Source organism: Panthera uncia, chromosome B1 (assembly GCF_023721935.1).
Source record: "Panthera uncia isolate 11264 chromosome B1, Puncia_PCG_1.0, whole genome shotgun sequence".
NCBI classification, from domain to species: Eukaryota; Metazoa; Chordata; class Mammalia; order Carnivora; family Felidae; genus Panthera; species Panthera uncia.
The window spans coordinates 34896395-34917785 of record NC_064811.1 but is presented as its reverse complement, the minus strand read 5'-3'; the positions used below and the strand labels follow the sequence as shown (position 1 = coordinate 34917785).

Genomic DNA, 21391 nt, shown 5'->3' with positions numbered 1-21391 from the left:
TCTAGTCTCAGTTAATTCTTACTAGAAGGTAAAAGAAGCAGTTTAATGTTTTATGTTCTTTTAGAACTTCTATGTATTTTTTTTAATGTTTATTTATTTTTAAGAGAGAGAGAGAGTACGTGCAGGGGAGGGGCAGAGAGAGAAGAAGACACAGAATCTGAACCAGGCTCTAGGTTGTGAGCTGTCAGCACAGAGCCCGACATGGAGCTCAATTTCATGAACCATGAGAACATGACCTGAGCTAAAGTCAGATGCTCAACTGACTGAGCCATCCCGGTACCCTGAGAATTTGTATGTATTTTTAAAGTGTTGTCAACTTTGCGATAAGACGTTACCCAGTTGAAATTGCTTGAATCTGTTGCACTGTTAGAATGATCCTGAGGGACGCCTAGGTGGCTCAGTCCATTAAGTGCCTGACTTTTGACTTCAGCTCAGGTCAGGATCTCATGGTTTGTGAGATCGAGCCCTGAGTTGGACTCTGCACTATGGAGTCTCCTTAGGACTCTCTCTCCCCCTCTCTCTCTGCCTTTCCCCCACTTGTTCCATCCCTCTTTTTCTGTCTCTCTCTATCTCTCTTTCTGTCTCTCAAAATAAATAAATAAACAGGGGCACCTGGGTAGCTCAGTCGGTTAAATGGACAAATTTGGCTCAGGTCATGATCTCACTGTTTGTGAGTTCGAGCCCCGCCATCAGACTCTTTGCTGCCAGCCTGGAGCCTGCTTCAGATTCTGTATCTTCCTCTCTCTGCCCCTCCCCTATTCACACTCTGCCTCTCAAAAATAAATAAACATTAAAAAAAAATTTTTAGGGGCGCCTACGTGGTTCAGTCAGTTAAGCATCCGACTTCAGCTCAGGTCATGATGATCTCACTGTCCATGAGTTCGAGCCCTGTATCAGGCTCTGTGCTAACAGCTCAGAGCCTGGAGCCTGCTTCAGATTCTGTGTTTCCCTCTCTTTCTGCCCCTTCCCTGCTTGCACTCTGTCTCTCTCTCTCAAAAATAAACACTAAAAAACAAAAAAACATTAAAAAAAAAAGAAACATAAAAAGAAGGAATGACCCTGAGATGACTTGAAATGGTCTTAAGAAATTTGAAGCTCTTTATGAACATAAATTGCAGTTAGTGGAAAGATTAAGATGATTACAGTGAGTTGTGGTCATATCAGAACATGGTGGTTGCCTCTGTAAACCTTAATGTTTATCTTGTTTCTGTCTTCACCCAAAAAGGAAAAAAAAATCCCAGAGAGGTATTAAATATGTATACTTAAGTTTTTTAAATATATTTTGAATTACCTCTGTCTTATTCTTCTTCTCTAAAACTGTAAGGTCAACTAGTTTAAAATGTTTTGTTACTTTTGGATGGATTCTTACATAACAGAAGGAAATAAGTTGACCATTTATGGGGGAACAATGAGTAAGAATTTGCAAAATTTGCAAAGATTTTAAAATGGGTCAGTTTTTATATGATTATTAAATGCTGACTTTTAGTTGAAATATTAGATGTGGGGATTTTCCTTTTCTACTATGAAAGAAACAAGAACACCAATCAGGGAGAAGCTTATAGCTCTGAACAAATTTTAGAATCTCAAGTAGTTATGAAGTATGTTGTGGTCTGGATGATAAAATGAAACGTTTCTTATTGAATCAAAAGACTGTCTCTCTTCAAGGTTATGAGAAGACAGATGATGTTTCAGAGAAGACTTCACTGGCTGACCAGGAGGAAATACGGACTATATTCATCAACCAGCCCCAGCTGACAAAATTCTGCAATAACCAAGTCAGGTAGGAACTGCCAAAGATGGCTTGTCAGGCCAGCCATCACAGCGACACCCGATAGGCCATTTCTCCTCTCTGGCCGAAACAAAAATGCTCACCAAGAGCTTTCGGTGAAATCGGTTCATATTTGAGAACTTACTGGAGGCAGTGTGAATTTGCTGTTTTCTGCATCCTCTAGTCAATAAGGAGATATTAATAAGAATCTGGAAGCTGGAAGGAGGTAAACAGAAAGGGTAAACAGCCATACCCTACCAACTGTACCAATTCTATGTATAGTGTCTGCATGGCGAAAGCTGCTCATGGGTAAATGCCTTTGTCGTAAAGCTGTTACAAGAAGGAGTGGTTATTGTTAGTCAGTTATTTGGCTAACAAAATTCAAGATTTGGTAAGAGGCCTTTGCAGTCCCTCACCAAGAACTCCTTTTGGTTAAATAGTCTTTAAATTCTGGCTTTTAATAGCTGTAAGATTGAGTATGGTGCTGAGGAATGGAGGGCTGTTGCGTTCCTGCACTGGTACATTTGCCTTCCAACAACAGCATAAAAATTATCACCGTTGTAAACACTGTTCACTGAGTGGCCTCTGGATGGAGTGAGTACCCCATCACCCCTCTCACGAGCCCAGTGTTTCTCCAGTGGCCAAATTCCTGGATTTGAGAAATAACCATTTAATATTAATAATTACAGGGGCGCCTGTGTGGCTCAGTCGGTTAAGTGTCCGACTTCGGCTCAGGTCACAATCTCAAGGCTCGTGAATTCGAGCCCCACGGTGGGCTCTATGCTGACAGCTCCGAGCCTGGAACCTGCTTTGGATTCTGTGTCTCCCTCTCTCTCTGCTCCTCTCCCACTCACACTCTGTCTCTGTCTGTCTCTCTCTCAAAAATAAGTAATATTAAAAGAAAAAGTTTCTGGCCTTGCTCAAATTCCTGATTTTTTGGTAAGATTTTATTTTTTATTAGTGTATTATATACTCTCCTAACTAAAGTTGCTTTTCTTTGTAAGCTACTCCTAGTATGTTAAAAAGGATGATCGGCCAAAGAGAACAAAAGAGATTATGCAGAAAAATTAAACTCTTCCTACTTAATTAGATAAGTCTTTTCATTTACTTTCATCTAGGTTAATGACCATTTGCAGTATTCTCCCAAGTTGAAATAGAGGGCAGCTGTCCATCTCATTTTTTATATGATGGTAATAGAATTTTGTAAATGTGGGTGCTAATTATGGATTAATTTTTTATGCTACCTTTCATTTTGTTTTCTAGCACTGCGAAATACAACATAATCACCTTCCTTCCAAGATTTCTCTACTCTCAGTTCAGAAGAGCTGCTAACTCATTTTTTCTCTTTATTGCACTGCTGCAGGTAAAGTCATGTCATAAAACTTTAGTTCAAAGTCAAGTGTTCAGATATTAATAAATGTTTTTGTTAAGCCCATGACCCATCTCCTGAAGCGCATCTAAAACACAAGAGACAAGCTGGCTGGGGTGGACATTTCCAACTCCTGCTGCAGGCGATATCAGAATTCCACTACTTCTTCAAGCCTTTTGATTCATTTTTGTCAGCTTATTTTTAACATTCTATACATTCAATATGGCAGGGAGGACATTTGATGGTAAAGAGGGAGGGAAGTTTTTCTTCAAATAGTAATTAAATATTAATTTATTTTAGTAACAGTAATAGTTCTGAACCTTAGAATATAAGAATTACCATTTTAAAACATTTCTTTTTGGGGTGCCTGAGTGGCTCAGTCACTTGAGCCTCCAACTTTGGCTCAGGTCATGATCTCACGGTCCATGAGTTCGAGCCCCGCATTGGGCTCTGTGCCGACAGCTCGGAGCCTGGAGCCTGTTTCAGATTCTGTGTCTCCCTCTCTTTCTGACCCTCCCCCGTTCATGCTCTGTCTCTCTGTCTCAAAAATAAATAAACATTAAAAAAAAATTTTTTTTAAACATTTCCTTTTGTAATTGAGTAGTAATTCAGGGAAAACAAGTTTCATTGTATTAAAAAGCATACATTCATTGTAAAAATAATAAGAAAACACAACAAAGTGTAAAAAAATTAAAACTATTATTTTTCCACCACTCAGAGACAACTACCCTAAAATTTGGGGTGTATTTTCTCCTGGCCATCTTTCCCCCTGCCCCTCCCAACCCTAAATATTATTTATTCATTTAGCCTACAAAAAGAAGATCGTATAATACATATGTTTTACATTCTGCTTTAACCATACAGCAATGCGTGGCTATTTTCCCATGTGGTTCAGTGTGTTTTTAAAATATCAGTTTTAAAGATGGTATGGTATTAATTTAACTCCCCTACATACAACAGCTTGCCATGAAGCGAGCTATCATGTTCTTCCAGCCACTTACTAGATACGAGCCAATTGCCTCACCCAGTGTTAGTCTGCCGTGAGAGTAAAATCACTGAAGCATATTTTAAGAGGCACTAGGATGGGGTTGTTTTTAAATATGTTATAAACTTGCTGGTTTTCACGGGATTTCTTTCCCCCCCCCCCCCCCCAAATAGCAAATACCTGATGTATCACCAACAGGTCGCTACACAACACTGGTTCCTCTGTTATTTATCTTAGCTGTGGCAGCTATCAAAGAGATAATAGAAGATATTGTAAGTATTTGATTTTTTTCATAAACAAATGTGATGGTTATTTTATATACATATTTTTATACATTTTTCTTTAAGTTTAATTCTTGGCAGAGGCTATTTAAAATGCTTATTCAACTTAAAAATATGTAGAATGTATTCTGGAGCTCATTCCTCTTAGTTTCTACAGTTTTACTGTTACAGACCACTTGTTAGAGTGTTCTCCATGTTTGTAGTTTAGTAATAAAAGAAATTAATTAAAAACATTTTTTTAGTGTTTATTTATTTTTGAGAAACAGAAAGAGTGTGAGCAGGGAAGGGGCAGAGAGAGAGAGGGAGACACAGAATCCGAAGCAGGCTCCAGGCTCTGAGCTGTCAGCACAGAGCCCAATGCGGGGATTGAACTCACGAACTGCGAGCTCATGACCTGAGCCGAAGTTGGACATTTAACTGACTGAGCCACCCATGTGCCCCAAGAAATTAAATGTAATAATTGGCTTGGAGAGAAAACTATATTTGAACATTAATTTCAATTATGCCCAGTTTTCAATTTGAACTTTATTTCAAGTTAAACATGGTACCCTCCAAATTATCTAAATGTAAAGGGCTTTTAATGTATTTTTAATTTATAGGCATGGTTTTTACTTTATTAAATACTTTTGATTCCTTTTCATCATTAGTAGTTCTAAGTTTCCTTTTATTTTCTTAAAAGAAAGTACCAACATATATGCTATTTTTATTATTATTCTGTAGTAGCTGAGAAAAGAGGAAGTCCATTTCCCTTTTATAAAATAAGTTCCCCCGGGGCGCCTAGGTGGCTCAGTCGGTTAAGCGGCCGACTTCGGCTCAGGTCACGATCTCGCGGTCTGTGAGTTCGAGCCCCGCATCGGGCTCTGTGCTGACGGTCAGAGCCTGGAGCCTGTTTCAGATTCTGTGTCTCCCTCCCTCTGCCCCTCCCCCGTTCATGCTCTGTCTCTCTCTGTCTCAAAAATAAATAAACGTTAAAAAAAAAAAATTAAAAATAAAATAAAATAAAATAAAATAAAATAAGTTCCCCAAAATAAATTCAGACTTTTTTTTTTTCCTCTGTTTTACCGTTATCTTAACTACCTCAGTTGAGGAAGCGAATGTATTTTTTCCTATGCTCTTTAAATACTTGGCCAATCTGAAATGACTTTCTGTCAGGCCTTAGGCAAGTCAGATGGTAAGGTGAGGAAAGGCTGAGACATTCTCTGGGAAGCTCCAATTTAAAGTTGCACAAACATTAATATTATTTCTGTAGAGAATCAAATTGGGAACTCATAAGAACGTATGAGCCATAGCTTCACTAGACTCATTTGAAATGGGTCAAATGTCCATTTGAAGCATCAGTCTCAAAAACCTCCAAGTGTGTAGGAGTATAGACAGAGGTTGTCTGTTTGCATGTCTGTATAACATCACTATCCTCTTCCCTGGAAATAACATGCTTGAAGGGGACCACAAACTGAAAATGTCAGGGACTCTCTTTTTACCTGTATTGTTCCACACAGACTTACCTTTAAATCCTTTAAATTGTACTTGGATTTGGCAGTCCATAAGGATCGGTCTTTACTATAATTTGTCACTTTCTTTGCTTTATGTAGTCCCTTTTCTCTCTTTGACATAATTTTGATTAAGCATAGGTTATTTACTAGACATTGTGCTGTTGTTTTTGTACATGTTTTTCCCATTTCATTTCTTCAGTACCTTTAAAAGTTGGATATTAATCCCGTTTTAAAGGTAAGGAAACTGGGGTTTAGGGAGGTCATGAGCCTGTCCAAGAACGCAGTTGGGATCAGAGCTCTGTCTCATCCAGTGCTCCTCTATATTGTGGCAAGTCACCAACAGTAGGATCGATCACATTTATTGAGCTTCTGGGATCCATGTGCTGGTTCGATATCCTTTACATTTTTAAGTCTTACAGCAACTCTTTAAAGGATTATTGATATTGCTCCCATTTTACGGATGAGGGAGAGGAGGCACAGAGGAGCAAGGTCACTTGCTCAGGGTCATCCAGTTAATAACTGGGGCTGTCAGAATTCAAAAGAAGGTTTGGCTCCAGAGCCCTGCATTATCATCCCTGCTGTAAGCTGCCTATCTTTCTTCTTTTCCTTCTAACAAACCTCTAAGTTCTCTAGCTATGGTTTTTAGAACCCCTCTCTATGGAAACGTATAAATATTATTAAAAGGTGAATAAAATATTATCCAAAAGGTGTTTTTATTTTAAATAGAACTCTTGTTGGCACAATGTAATAATTGTGTACTATCAGAAAGCAGCTTGCCAGGCAATTCCTGGAGGATATAATAATACTTGTGGGGAGAAATAGTATTACGTGGAGTGCTTTTCCAATAAAATCATTGTTAAGAAATTGAGTAAAATAGGGGCACCTGGGTGGCCCAGTTGGTTAAGCATCTGAGTCTTGATTTGGGCTCAGGTCATGATCTCCTGGTTTGTGAGTTCGAGCCCTGCATTGGGCTCTGTGCTGCCAGCATGGAGCTTGCTTGGGATTCTTTCTCTCCTTCCTTCTCTGCCCCTGCCTTGCTTGTGGGCGCATGCATGTGTGCTCGCGCGCGCACTCTCTCTCTCTCTCTCTCTCTCTCTCTCTCTCTCTCACAAGGTAAATAAACTGGAAAAAAAAAAAACTGAGTAAAATAAGTCCTTAAGAATGGTTTAACAAGACATTTATGTCAACTTGTAAGGTAATAGAAAGTTTGAAAAAGTACTCCCTAGGGGGAAAAAAAATCAAATGGTTTAGATGATTGCCCAAGGAGTATCTTTATCAGTAATGTATCTTTATCAGTAATTGCAGTGAATACATATATTTGTCCATTCCTTCAATGAAATGTATGAAGCAGTACTTCGGTGCCAAGAATTTACTAGGTTACGTATAGGATGTGCTGAACTTTTGTTGCAGTAGTAATCATGTCCCAAATATCAGTGGCTTAAACCTAAGTTTCTTTTCACGTACTCAAAGACACTGCAGGTATTTTTTCTGGGAGGAAGGGAGGGCAGGACGCACCATGTAGTCACTCAGGGATGCAGCTGAATCAAGGGTCTACTGTGTGGAACGTTGGTGGTCACCAGAGCAGAGGGAGAGAGAATGGAGGTCCAGAAGTTTTTGCCCCAAAAATAAAGCACATCACATCTGCTTACAGTCTGATACCAGAACTAGTGACAAAACAAAAAGGAGGCTAATCTCAGTGTCCATGAAAATAGAGGAGAACTAGATAGTGGTGAAGACCAGTAATGTCTGCCATTCTTTCATCAGTGAATAAAACACAGCTTACATTACAGTAAACCTTCTTTTATATTGAACACTCCAGGTGAGACACCTAAGACTTATGCACCCAGTGCATTTTAACACCTGATGCTTTGCCCAGCTCAACAAAATGCAGTTTCCTGTTTTTAATGTGCAGGTAGCAAATGACATAAATACTTACTTGAAAATATTCTGAAATTAGTGGAGAACTTTTCATTTAAAAAAAAAAAGCATCGTGTCAAATGTCAACTCTTATGATAAGGGTCAAGGTTGGTTGCTAAATGATGATATTCACCACAGAAAGCATGCCTTCTTTGCTATACACTTGTTAACTTAAGCTCTGATCAACTTTATTCATTATAAAACAGATGCTTTTTTAAAGTCTACAATATTCAGAGACCAACTACTGGGAATGTGTTAGTGAATAAAAGTAGCCATGATGGAACTTGCAGCCCAGTAGAGGAGACAGACAATCAAGTAACCACACCGGCTATCAGCTATCATAAGAATTAAATGATGCACTGGGGCACCTGGGTGGCTCAGTCAGTTGAGCGTCCGACTTTGGCTCAGGTCATGATCTCGCAATTTGTGAGTTCGAGCCCCGCGTCGGGCTCTGTGCTGACAGCTCCAAGCCTGGAGCCTGCTTCGGATTCTGTGTCTCCTTCTCTCTCTGCCCCTCCCCCACTTGTGCTCTCTCTATCAAAAATAAATAAAATTTAAAAAAAATTTAAACAAAAGAATTAAATGATACACTGAAGTCCTTAGAACAATGCCTAGTTATAGTAAGGTGATGAATAAATGCTAACTGTATTGTCATCATCCAAATATCCTTTTGACTAAAATATAGAAAATGGATTGTAAGGAAAGAGAGGATTTGGGTAGACTAGTTAGAATAATATTCTGGTAGTTGCTATAAAAAAATGAAGAGGTCTGAGACCAAGTGGTATTGTAGATAAAGCAATACAGAAAAATGAATTCTATATATATTTAGGAGTAGAATTGACAAGACTTATCACCATCCAACATGCTTATTTTGTTCATATTTTCTCTCCAACCACTAGAATGTAAGCTCCATAAAGACTAAGAGTTTTGTGCTTTTTCACTGCTGCATCCTCAGGGATGTTACCCTCAGTAACAGGGCCTGGCTCATATTGTTTTGTAAACATTATTGAATGAATAAGAAATAGATTGGATGGAAGTGAGAAGGAGAAGAAAATGCTAAGGTTAACCCTCAAGTTCCTGGTTTGTGCAAGTAGATGGTATGTGGTTCCATGTCTGAAACAAGGACCACGTCTTGGGGGTTAAAGTCCTAGATTGCTTTTTGGTCATAGTTCAAGATGCCTCTGAGACTGCCAGAGGGAGATGTCAAGGAGGCAACTGGATATAACCATCTGGAGCTCCAGTGAGAATGTTGGCTGGTAAATATGTATCAATTATAATTGAAACTGCAGGTATGGATGAGCTGAGCCAGGGAGAGAGTATAGAATAAGAAGCGAAGAGGGCTGGGTATAAGCCTTGAACAATTCCATCACTGAGTAACAAGAGAAGAGACAAAGAAGGGGCCAAGCTACAGATGGAACACCTGGACAATGATGTGATAAATGCTTAGGAAGCAGGAGACAGCTCCCAGGAGGGTGTGGTCAGCATTACGTACTTAAGTATCCAGAAGTTCATGGCACTATTTACACAGTAGTTTATTGGTGCACTGTCAACTAAATATTGATAATATTAAATAGTTCACGAGCCCTCAGTGACATTAAGTGAATTCTCGTTATAGGACAGTGGAGTTATTTGAACTCACAGAGTAACTCCATTAATATTCTTTGAACTGTTCATTTTAGAAGGAATAATGATCTGTTTGGAATTAAAGATATGATCTTTTTACAGTACTAAGGTTAGAACCTGCCTGTCTGGCTGGATCCTTATGTATACTCAACACAATTGTTTCTTGCAAGCAACCTAATTTATTCTGTGGAGGGAAGGCTGAGGAAAGGGCTGCTCCTCTACAAGAATTCTCTGTAGATGGAAAGTAATGTTTAGGATCTCCTTAGGTTTCACTAAGATTAAATTTCCTGTTTAAGTGGAATGTTTCATTAATTAGCTTTTATTTGTCTCCTTCAGTTGGAAGTCTAACCATTGTCTGTCATAGATATGCATTGTTTTGGAAGTATTTGTACTTCATTCAAATATCTAAATTTGCTTTGGACCATTATTTTGGACCAAAATTTATTTTGGGTTACTTTCTAATTTTCTTAAGATCATTGCTAACAAGAGTATGTTAGAGTTTTATCAATTGTAAAATATTCTCTACTGATTCTACAAATTTGAATTTTTTTTAATGTTTACTTATTTTTGAGGGGGGTTGGAGGTGGAGAGAGGGAGACACAGAAACCAAAGCAAGCTCCAGGCTCTGAGCTGTCAGCACAGAGCCTGACGCGGGGCTTGAACTCAGGAACAGCAAGATCCTGACCTGAGCCAAAGTCGGACGCTCAACTGACTGAGCCACCCAGGCGCCCCTAATGCTACAAATTTAAACAAACTTTAAAAATTCATTTAAGAACATTTGCTGGTAAATCATAAGCTTACTTTTGGAAGCAGTAATTTGCCTAATGAAAGTCTACATTATTCCAGTTTTGTTAGTGAGTGTTTTGTTCTGAGAAAGAATTGTAGTGTGTTCCTACATATGGATATGGCAAGAATTATCTTCTACAAGCCTTCCACAGAGGCGTTTTGAATGCCCTGTTTGCACTTTGTACAGTTCAGTGGCTGATTGTTTGGCTAAACTGAGTTCACACTGCCTGCTATTATGTCATCCCTCCTGAGTATTGCTGTGTTTGGGAGGAGGGCTAATCCACAACTCTGGCCTTTTCTCTTGGAGAGTATTGTCATTTGTGTACTGTGATTCTAAAAACTGTATTTCTTCTCAAATGAAAAAATTAGGAACTCAGTTGTTTTATGTGGATTCCAACCCACCTTAAAGTCATGTATATGCAGCTAAATCTGACCTTGAGCTTTATATGATAGAATCTTTGAGCTCAGAGTTAGTTAAATTCAACACTTTCCTGCAACGTCAACCAAGGCTGATGTGTTACACTTGATGCTGTAAGTTTAGACAGAAGCTATGAAAAACCTCTAGTTGAACCATAGACAAGATAGCTTCCCTTGGCCACTCAAATTCTCACCTTTCCTCTGACCTTTAGTTTCTTTTACTCTCTGCTCCAAAACCTTGGCTTATGTGACTCTTCAAACTCACCCACTTAGACTTAAGCTAACACACCTGTTTACCTTTTTTTTTTTTTTTTTTTTTTTGTTGCTTTTAACAGGAAGGAGAATAGGATATCCTGTGATTAAATGGTTTATAATGGGGAGAAGGGACCATTCAGAAGCAGTGGATAGAAGAAGCTTTATGAAAATGGTATATGTGTTTGGTTCTAGTCATTGGCAGACATCAGCATGCCATTAAATTATGGAAGATGTACTTGGCCTAATTAGATAAGGAATTTCATAAGAAGCTGAAAATACTTCAGTACCATTATTAAACAGTAGTTATTACAGATAATTCTCTTAGGCAGTTGCCTTTTTTAAGTGAATTATTTAAGTAAAAGGCTAAATCAGCCTTTTCTAGTACATTAAAATTTTAGTCTTACCTGTATAATAATGTAGGATGCTTCTGAGGACTCTACTCTGTGCTCCCAGAAGAGGAATACTATGTGAACATTCTATGGATTGTGTTTTCAATTTTAAAATTCCCACATACCCTCTGATTCTTCTTATCGGCACACCCCAGCATGCTTATAAAATTGATATGGGTATAAAAGGATAAAAGCCTTGAGAAACATAAATTAAAAGAAATATTTTTTGTATAAAGATGCTACTTTGTTTTATTCATCTCATCCACTTTTTCACAGTTTTTGTTTTTTGCTTTTAAACTTTAGAAACGACATAAAGCTGATAATGCAGTGAACAAGAAACAGACACAAGGTAGGAATTTTACATTTTAATTTCTCTTATCTGTCAAATACACTCTGGTAATATATATAGATCACATCAATGAAATGTAATTCAATTGAAAATACCTAAATACCTTGTATCTCTTAAGTTTTTGTTCCAGGGGAGACTCTTTTTTTCTTTCTTTTTTTTTTGTAGTATTTATTAGCATAATACTTAAATTCACATTAGAGTGATTTACAGTAGTAATACTTTTGAAAGATAACATTTTTAATATGCGTAAGTGCCTCATAGCAATGCATTCCCGAGTACTGTCCATGAAATCAGTTGTGTTTAAATGCTGCAAAATGTCTATATTTTGTTAGTGATCAATAGATGTTACTCTAGGTAAGATTTATAGAAAATAATCAGATGTGAAGCTACTTGTTAAAAGGCATGTTGGAAACACTTTGTGTTATACTGTACACACAGATGATATATGCTCCAGAAATAAATAAAACAAAAACCAGGCCAGCTTCTGGGAAGTACATGGCATTTGACCTGGCTTTTTTGTTGTGGGTCTCATTTTGACACAGCAAGAATCAAAATGACCTCTCACACAAGTAAATAGACCATAATGCTCTTATATTCTTAAAAAAAATACCCAGGATCACGTGAAATAGACACCTTAACCCATCCCTGAGCTTGCCCATCTGAGAATCTCATTTTTCTCTGAAGTTTCCTAATGTGATGAGGAACAGTCATGTGTGCCCAAATCAGCTGGTGATTAAAAACAGTATTTTTATACTGCTGTGATTTTTATGGGACTCTGCCAAACACCCTGCTTTTCTTCCAAAGGGATCATCTGCTTTTACCTTCCACTAAAGGGATTATCTGCTGATTTTTGATACATTTGTGAAAGGTACATTAATTAAAGTATCCTCTAATACGTTTACAAAATATTTACTGAGCTTATAATATTTATTATGGGACATATGAAAAAGTGTAAGATGGGAACTATATAAAAGCCCAAGGGTAAAATATGCTCTTGTGTGGAAAATGAAAGTTTTGGCATACATGATCTCAATGTCTCTGTAGATTTTTGTGGCAAATAATGGTTCCTATGTCAAATACTATATGGGTCCAAGAGAAGGAAAGGAAATTGTGGGGTAATTTGAGATAGATCTTGAATTTTGGGGAACACTTTGGATGAGCAGAGGCATCCAAATGGGGAAGATATTACATGTGTGTTGGGAAGGAGGGAACAGAGGTTATCCTGAACAGAGATGAAAAAGGCTTCTGGATTGCTTTGTTGAACTGTTACCAGATTGCCAGATGAAGAAAGGAGATTCATATCAAAGGGAAGCAAACACATGATTAAAAAATAGGGTCAAGGTCAAATTTTCCAGGGCCTGAATGCCAAGCCAAGGAGATTCCAACTTCTCTTGAGTGTACTGAGTAGCTATTGAAGGTTTACAAGTGGAAAAGAGACAGGATGACCATCCAGATTAAAGTTGAAAGAACAGAGTGGAATGGAATAGGAAGCTATTAGAAGCCTGGGGACAAAGTACTCCAGGAATTTGGGTGTGAAGAGACAACCATTGGGAATTGAAAGGGGAAAAAAAATCCACACGTTACAGGTTCTGGTATTTTGGACAATGTGAGAAAATACATTTGCGCTTGTTGCCATGTTGCTTAGAATATTCAGCAGCATCTTTTGAACCAAAAATATGTAACTGGTTTTTTTTTTCCAATACATAGCGTATCTTGTAGCAAAGGGCTATCTTCAGGGACTAGCAGTTATTTATTTTCAAGTACTGGCCCAAGAAGTCAACATTGTACGATTGAAGAGCAGCCATCATAGCTAAGAAGATTGTAGGCTACCACACCTTGTACTGATGGGTTTTCCAATTTTCCAGGTACTACCTACTGCCGGAAATACTCACTTTTCTCTCCTATTTAGAGAAAATATTGTTTCTTGGTTCATCAGTTTATCCTGGATTAACAAGATTAGCTCTCTGGCTAAAAATGAAGAAGAGAAAGCTTCTGTAGTGACATAAAACTCATGTCAAAAATAAAATATTAGAGCTTAGTAGCTATAAAAACCACTTCAAGTCAGCAGAAAACTTGAAAATTCTATTTCCAAGAAACTATGGCTCTTAGTTTGATACTTGAATTTATTTTCTGAGGGAATAGACTTTTCTTTTTTTCCTCTTTGCCTAGCTGAATGTTGGTTGTCTTTTTGTATTGTAGTTAGTTAATAGGAGGTAACAGAAATGTTTGAGTAGGATACTGTTTGCTGTCAGATAACTCAAACTGCTTGATATAAAAGCCATCTGTTGTCATTAGACCAGAATGAAATTCAATTTGCCTTCCTGAATTGGAGGCAAGAATGGGTATAGGAGTGGGAAGGGGGGTATTTTTGAAAGATAATTAATTTTTGACAGACATTTGAAGTATTTAACTTAAATTTTCATTTTATAAATGTTTCTCAAGACCATGTAATATTTAAGAGGACACCATTCTGTCAGATTCAAATATTAATCATATATTCTTACAGAAATAAATATTTTGTCTCTTCATTTTACATTGAAACACTCGAGAGTGACTTTTATCTCTGTCATTCTCTAATGACTTCAGAAATATAAATTCATAATTTCATTTACAACATTTTCAACCATTTAACTGGAGATTGTCTGATGCTTAATTTTCATGAACTAATGATTCCAAGCAGGGATTAAATTACGGATTTAGGACCTAATGCATGACTTCATAAACTTTACATTTTGTGTCTATCATCAGTACTTACGGGAACAAGGCATTTCTTGTCCTAGAGATAGAGAAGTTGCTTAGGTAAATGGTTCAGTGGGCTGGCCAGTGCAAAACTGCATATTGGTCTCTGAGGTCCTGGTTGCTGAGGGAGAGCAGTGTAAATTGATGGCCAGAAGTCCAGGGAGGATGAGTGAGTCTTTGAGTTTTGTGGTTTGCTCCTCCCAATAAATTGTGATTGCTTCCTGTGTTTTTGTTATGTGATGGTTTGTGTGTACTAGGTAGGTGGGCCCTTTTACTCATCTTTCTGTTCCCCATGTCTCTTAGCTCAGGGGCCTGCCTGTATGGATGAATGAACCACTCTCCATCTATAGACTTGAGTACAGACAAAAAGCAATAAGAGACTAGAAATGAAAGGAGCCGCCTTAGAAATTCATTATCTGGGCTGTAAGCAAGATGAAGAGCAGTGTTTTCAAAACACTGTGTCCCAGACTGTTCTGCAGGCACTGATAAAATGCTAATGTGACCGAAGCTCTTGCTGCCTCTGCACCTTGTCTGTTGAAGCCATCATATCATCATTTTACTCTGCTTTGCCTCCTGTGAACACAGTACTGTGTCCACTTATCACTTGCATTACCCAGAGCTCCAGAGCACTGCTCCAGAGCAGGGCATTCAGAATGCCCTGGTTTTCTTTGCATCTAAACTTACCTTCATTTTCTCTGATTTCTTCCTCTATATTTGAACTCATGGTATTTGATATACCTCACTCCATGTGTATACACACACACACACACACACACACACACACACACACTGGAAGCAGTCTCTCATAGTTTTCCCTAATCTGGGTGGTTTTGCCAAATTTAGCTTGGCAGGAATTTGTAGAATATAAATTTGTTATTATCATTATGATACGTAAATTGAAGGCAATCTCTGTATGAATTTATTATGGTGGTTGAGCTGCTTCTCTTTTGAATACGTAAACATATATTTGAAATGCTATTGTGGCTAGCATGCCAGCATTTCAAGTGGAACACTAGTTTCACACAAGATCACATTACGGACGCCTGGGGAAAAATGGGGTTCAGGTGCAGACTGAGAGAGATATTTAGGATCTTAAAATTAAAAAATCCCCCAATGAAACAGATTTGCTTTTTTAAAATCCCAGGTTTGGCTGTCTTCCCTGAAGGGTGGAGTGTATACCTTTCACAGGGGAGAATGGATGGGAGCTACCTGTGACACCTGGCAGCCCATCAGTCACCTGATCTGATGCCATAGTTGAACGAGGACCACCAGAAATTCCTAGTTAGATTGTTTCATACATTGCTCTATCATGTAGCAGACATGAGATTAACTTTTTTAAGATTTACTTATTTTGAGAGAAAGAGACAGAGTGTGTGAGCAGGGGAGAGGCAGAGAGAAAAGAGAGAATCCCAAGCAGGCTCTAAGCTGTCAGAAGAGAGCCCAACATGGGGCTTGAACCCATGAACCATGAGATGACCTGAGCTGACGTCGAGTCGGAAGCTTAAAAGGGACTGAGCCACCCAGGCACCCCTAGAGTAGGTTTTTAATAGTTGTTTTTCAGTTTTAATGTAGAAAAGGACAACAACAAGTAGGCATGTAGCTAAAAATAGGAGATCTCAGCTTTACTTGTGTCTTCCTTCCCTGGAGCTACATCAGCCTTTTCAGAAGTGGAATTGAGTTGGTACTGGCTGATAGCCACTAAGGGGCTTCTTCCCTGCAGGGCACGTAGTTGCCTGTCTCCCACTGGAAACCATTTCACCTTTAAAGCCCTTTGTGAAAAAGGTGTTGAGTTGGCCTGGGTGGAATATGTTTCAGGACGTTAACCCTGAAACGGCCTACCATCAGGCTGAATCCATCTGGTTAAGTTCATCCCATGCTAAGGGACTTAAGGTAGTACCACTGTCCTGCTTGTTGAAAAAGCCGGAGTGCTGCCTTTTTGTCTCCCTGGAGGTCTCCCCACATCTGGTCTGTGCAGTAGGCCTGAACATATACTCTGCCACATGTGCATTGTCTTACCTATAAATAGTTCCTAGAAACTAGTGCTTCCATGATCTTAAACATTGGGCTTAAAAATGGAGCACATGTATGGCCTAAATAATGTTTTCAGACACTTGTAAGACTTAATATTTTCAAACTGTCACAAAGATCTTAGAGTTGTATAAATTGAACTGGTTAGGTATTTTCAGCAACAGCTCTCGATGGAGACCAGGCATTTATATGAGGGGAATACAACCCCAGATTGTCTTCCATTTGTCCCATAAATAAAAGTTGCATACTGAGGAGCAAAAAACCACTGAGGAAATTTAGGGCCATTGTTAAAGAGGAAAAACAGGTGTGATCCAAAGTTCGAACATTAGTTATTTCACTTGAGTAAGTCCTCACCGCGCATCCACCTTGTATAAGACCCAGTGCAGAAAACACAGAAAGAAACCAGTCTGCGTTCTTGTTCTACAGGAAATGATGATCTGGCAGAGACATAAGATGCCCACTAATACTATGATACAAGATCGAAAAACTGGAAGGGACCAAATGAGAGAGGTGGGAATTCCAAAATGTCATTTTCCAGGCTCGTGAAGGACGAGTGGGCTTTCAGTAAGCAGAGCTATTGGAATGGTAGCAGTGGGTGATTCAGGAGGAGGTGGGAAGGCCTGAGATGTATTCTGGGAAATAGTCTATTTCAGCTAGAGCATAAGATACTTGTCACAGAGCAGTGGAGGCAAGCATTGGAAGGCAAGTTAGGGTCCTTTTCTGGAGGCTTTTGAAAACCAGCGTGGAGAAGTTGGAAAGAAATACTGAAGAGCATGGCTAGGTTCCCAGTTGTGCTTTTGAAAGAAGAATTTGGGGTCGTGCGGGGAGCAGACAGATTAACTTTTATTTTTTAAGTTTAATTTATTTTGAAAGAGAAAGAGAGAGTGTGCGGGCGAGTATGTGGGGGAGGGGGAGAGAGAGAGAGAGAGAGGGAGGGAGAGAGAATCTCAAGCAGGCTCCATGCTGTTGGTACAGAGCCCAACATGGGGCTCAATCCCACAAACCATGAGATCATGACCTGAGCTGAAATCAAGAGTCAGATGCTTAACTGGCTGTGCCACCCAGGTGCCCCAAGAGATCGACTCTTGCTGAATCAAGGAGAGGGGTGGGGCAATGATGACAGGAAGGCACAGGAAAATGCACAGCGAACAGATCCACCTGGGCTCGGCGAAGGAGAAGGAACCTCATCAAGCAGCAAATACCACCGAATTAGACTGTGACACCCACTACGTCCAGCATTTAAGAAGTCGTGAGTCTTCCCGGGTGCCCCAGCTCTAAGCTGCAGAGCTAGAGCCTGGCTGCAAGAATGGTGGGATGGATTGATTACTGCGGCAGTGGAGGGAGATCTTTCCTTCAGGAATTGTTCAAGTCAGTGAGGGAAAAAGCGAATGATAGATGACTCTGAGCAGGATTGAGGGGAAACATTTTGAGAAAAGGGGATTGCTGATCCTCGTGCTCTCTGATCACACCATCTCACCCATATTTTCGTTTTTATAAGTCACTGGTCAAAAACAGCTTTCTGGGAGATGCCCCTAGAGTTTCTGTAGGCCTCCCCAGGGGCCCCAGGATTTCATTCTTAAGAAGGTCTCAGGAACACTGATGCTGCCAGTGAGGCCCATTGTTACAAGTTTTGTAAGTGGGTAATGGAAGTGGTATCACCGATGGAAAAGCCATATATAGAACAGGGATAAGAGCAGAATTCAGAAAGTTGCCTTTGTCTTTTGTGTTGGCGGACTCCAAGCAGATTGTTGCTTGACTTGCCTTTTTTTTTTTTTTTTTTAAGTTATTTATTCTGAGAGAGAGCAAGTGCACATGCAGGAGAGGGAGAGAGAGAGAATCCCAAGCAGGCTCCTCACTGACCGTGCAGATATCACACAGGAGAGTTTTGTGCAATGTCAGCTTATGCCGCAGAGAGGTTTCTGCCTTAAAACTGTCTTTGGAATGCAAGGGTCTACATAGTGACTGAATTGATGCTTTAATATGGGTATGATGGCTTTCTTTCTTCGTGAAGCTCAAAGGCACAGTCTCAGCACTGCCCTGTCCTCCTCAAGGCACTGAAACTCCTCTCTAATGCCTACAGCCAAGTAGAAACCAGAGTGTACCACGTTTTCTGTGGTTTCTCCATCCTCTGTGACCTCGCTGGTGCCCATCATCCTTTCGGATAACTCGCCTCTTGTTACCCACTTAAAGAAGTAGCATGATTGCCCACAAATGGCACCCCAGCGACTTTCAGTAACAGCCCCAGTGATGAACTCTTTCATTTACAGTGGTGACAGCTTCTCTCTGAGAAGCCCAGTGTTAGACTCTTAAGTGAGCACCTGTACCTGTGCAGCGTTTGATTGGGTCCTGAGAGCCTGCCAGTTTCTCCAGGGCCTTTGATGAGGGAACTCCCAAGGGACTCTAACAGAATGTTTTCATTTCGAAACAGAAATCCATTACAACAAAGCTGTTAAGGAGTATCCTGCTAAGTAAAAACAGGTTACATTTGAGGTATTTGTTGAAAGTCTGAGCTCTCTTCTGCATGCTGTCAGACTAATTAGCCTGGGTGAAAACTGTAGCAGGTGTATTTGGCTGGAACTGCAGAGAGAGGAGTTTTGCATTTAAAGGAATGAGCTAGGGGTGCCTGGCTGGTTCGGTTGGTTGAGCGTCCAGCTTCAGCTCAGGTCACGATTTCATGGTTTGTGGGTTCAAGTCCCACATCGAGCTCACTGCGTCAGCACAGAGCCCGCTTCAGATCCTCTGACACCCCCTCTTGCTGCCCCTCCCCCACTCATGCTTGCTCGCTCTCTCTCTCTCTCTCAAATATAAACATTAAAAAAAAAACCTAAAAAATGAAAAACAATAAAGGAATGAGCCATTAATGCACCATAGGACAGGCCATTCTCAATTCTGCCATGGCTTGCTTTCAGCCCCCTTCACTAGGCATCACTAATCATCCCCACAGCTCACCTTCTTAAACTCTGATATTCTAGAGGTATGGGGTAAGTACTTTGGGTGCTGGGAAAGCTAAAAGCTTAGAAAAACACCCAGCGTAATTTCTCACTTCCTCTAAACGTGGTTGGAGCTGGGTCAGAGGAGGTCAGTGATTAAAAATAACTGCGTTGTTATTTCAGTCACCAGCATAATACACGTGATATTGCTTATTTTAATTGTTCTATGGTTGGGTGTTTAGGAACCAGTTCTGAAGTAGAGACAAAGTGAATTATATGATCGACTTTTATCTTTAGCCAGTATTCAAGCCTTCATTTGTACAGAAACATTTTATATGTCATGAGCTGATTTTCAGTTTCCCCAGAATTCTGTATCCTAAGATGGGTCTAGCCTCAAGTTTGAAGAAACCTATGCACTTCCGGTCTTTATTTCTGGTTCTAGTTTTATAGTTCAAGAACAAAAGAAAGGGAAAAGGAGAAGGTAGAAACCTATTCTCAGTTCTCACAAGCCTCCAAATGATGATGATGCTGTAGGTCCCTGGACCACTGGTTGAGCAGCGAGGGTCTGTAGTACATTCAAAGCAATGTTACCGCACTGGGTTAGAATTCTAACTCAGTGTAGAGACATAAAGGTAATTTACACTTTGACTAATCCAGGCCATTATAGCCTTCAGAATAGATAACAAATACCCATTTAGATTGCCAAAAACCAAATGATTGATAACAATTTGCACTTGTTTAGGTTTAGTCAGTGAACTTCATATGTTGCATGTGAGAGTATAGATTGCACATGATTCTTGGGCCGGTAATGTGGTTTATATCTGATGTCTGATAAAAGTACAAACACAAATGCCCAGAGCCAGCAATCTTCCTCTTAGGATCCTGTCCAATAGAATACAGTCATATAAATATATTTCGGTGTTGTTTGAGGTGGTAGGGAAAAAAAAGAAATCAGAATTTCCATCAAGAGGAAGATAGTTGAGGGACGCCTGGGTGGCTCAGTCGGTTAAGCATCTGACTTTGGCTCAGGTCATGATCTCACGGTTTGTGAGCTCGAGCCCTGTGTCAGGCTGTAAGCTGTCAGCACAGAGCCTGGAGCCTGCTTCAGATTCTGTGTGTGTCTCTCTCTCTCTCTGTCCCTCTCCTGCTCGTACTATCTTTCTCAAAAATAAACATAAAAAAATTTTTTTAATAAAAATTAAAGATAGTTAAATACATTAGTGTGTAGCTGTTGTGTAAACCAGAGTTGTTTCACAGCTGGACTGAAATACCCAATGCTTATCTCTGGGACACCTGGCCATGAGCAGAACAAGATGCACTAGCTGGTGATTTATAAAGTGCTATCTAGGGTTTGAAACTCCCCTAGAGGCACCCAAGACCCGCTTCTCTACTTAGTTTAAGGATGTGTATAGATTGATGGCTTACTTGGTTTATCCTGTTATACAGTCTGCTTTGGCTAATTGACTCGGGGCTATAAAAGACCTCTTGGAAACTTTTCTCCAGGCTTCCTTAAAATTAAGATTTATTGTACATTTAATGGAGGTTCAAAATCTGTGTCCTAGATGAGTGTGAAGAGACCCTGGAGAACTGTGCCTGGAAGTTTCTCAGACTCCTGATGCTTCCCTGTCCTTTCATGTTTCTGCTGCACCATATCCTCTCCCTTGATAAAGCTTTTTGTGGATATGTTCTACGGAGTCTTACAAGACTGTTCAGTTAGCTGACCCATTGTAATGGATGTATCCATGTAGTGGCTTGTTTTTCAAAACTGGCTCATCTCTGTGCTTTGTTCTGAAAGCATCTGTGGCATGTTAAGTGGAAAACCAAGCTGCAGAGAAGTAAATTTTTAGAGAAAAGAAAACAAAAGTCCATATGTTCATGTTCTTTTTTTAAAGTTCATTTATTTATTTTGAGAGAGAGCAAGTGAGCAGGGGAGAGGCAGAGAGAAAGGTAAAGAGAGAGAATCCCAAGCAGGCTCCATACTATCAGTGCAGAGCCCAACATGGGGCTTGAGCTCATGAGCCATGAGACTGCAATCTGAGCCGAATTCAGGAGTGGGACACTTAAC

General features: G+C 39.7%; 1 protein-coding gene across 6 annotated transcripts in view; it reads left to right on the top strand.

The window, feature by feature from the left end:
• The window catches only part of ATP8A1 (ATPase phospholipid transporting 8A1), a 229420-nt gene that overhangs the window by 32963 nt on the left and 175066 nt on the right, over positions 1-21391 (top strand). For 4 of the 6 annotated variants that reach the window (XM_049630441.1, XM_049630436.1, XM_049630437.1 and 1 more), the window contains exons 2-5: positions 1666-1780; positions 3032-3131; positions 4296-4394; positions 11584-11629. In XM_049630441.1, the coding sequence (XP_049486398.1) occupies positions 1666-1780; positions 3032-3131; positions 4296-4394; positions 11584-11629 (360 nt within the window). Of the gene's footprint in view, positions 1-1665; positions 1781-3031; positions 3132-4295; positions 4395-11583; positions 11630-12433; positions 12498-21391 lie in introns of those variants that run through there. The other 2 variants (XM_049630439.1, XM_049630440.1) reach the window with 2 other exon arrangements.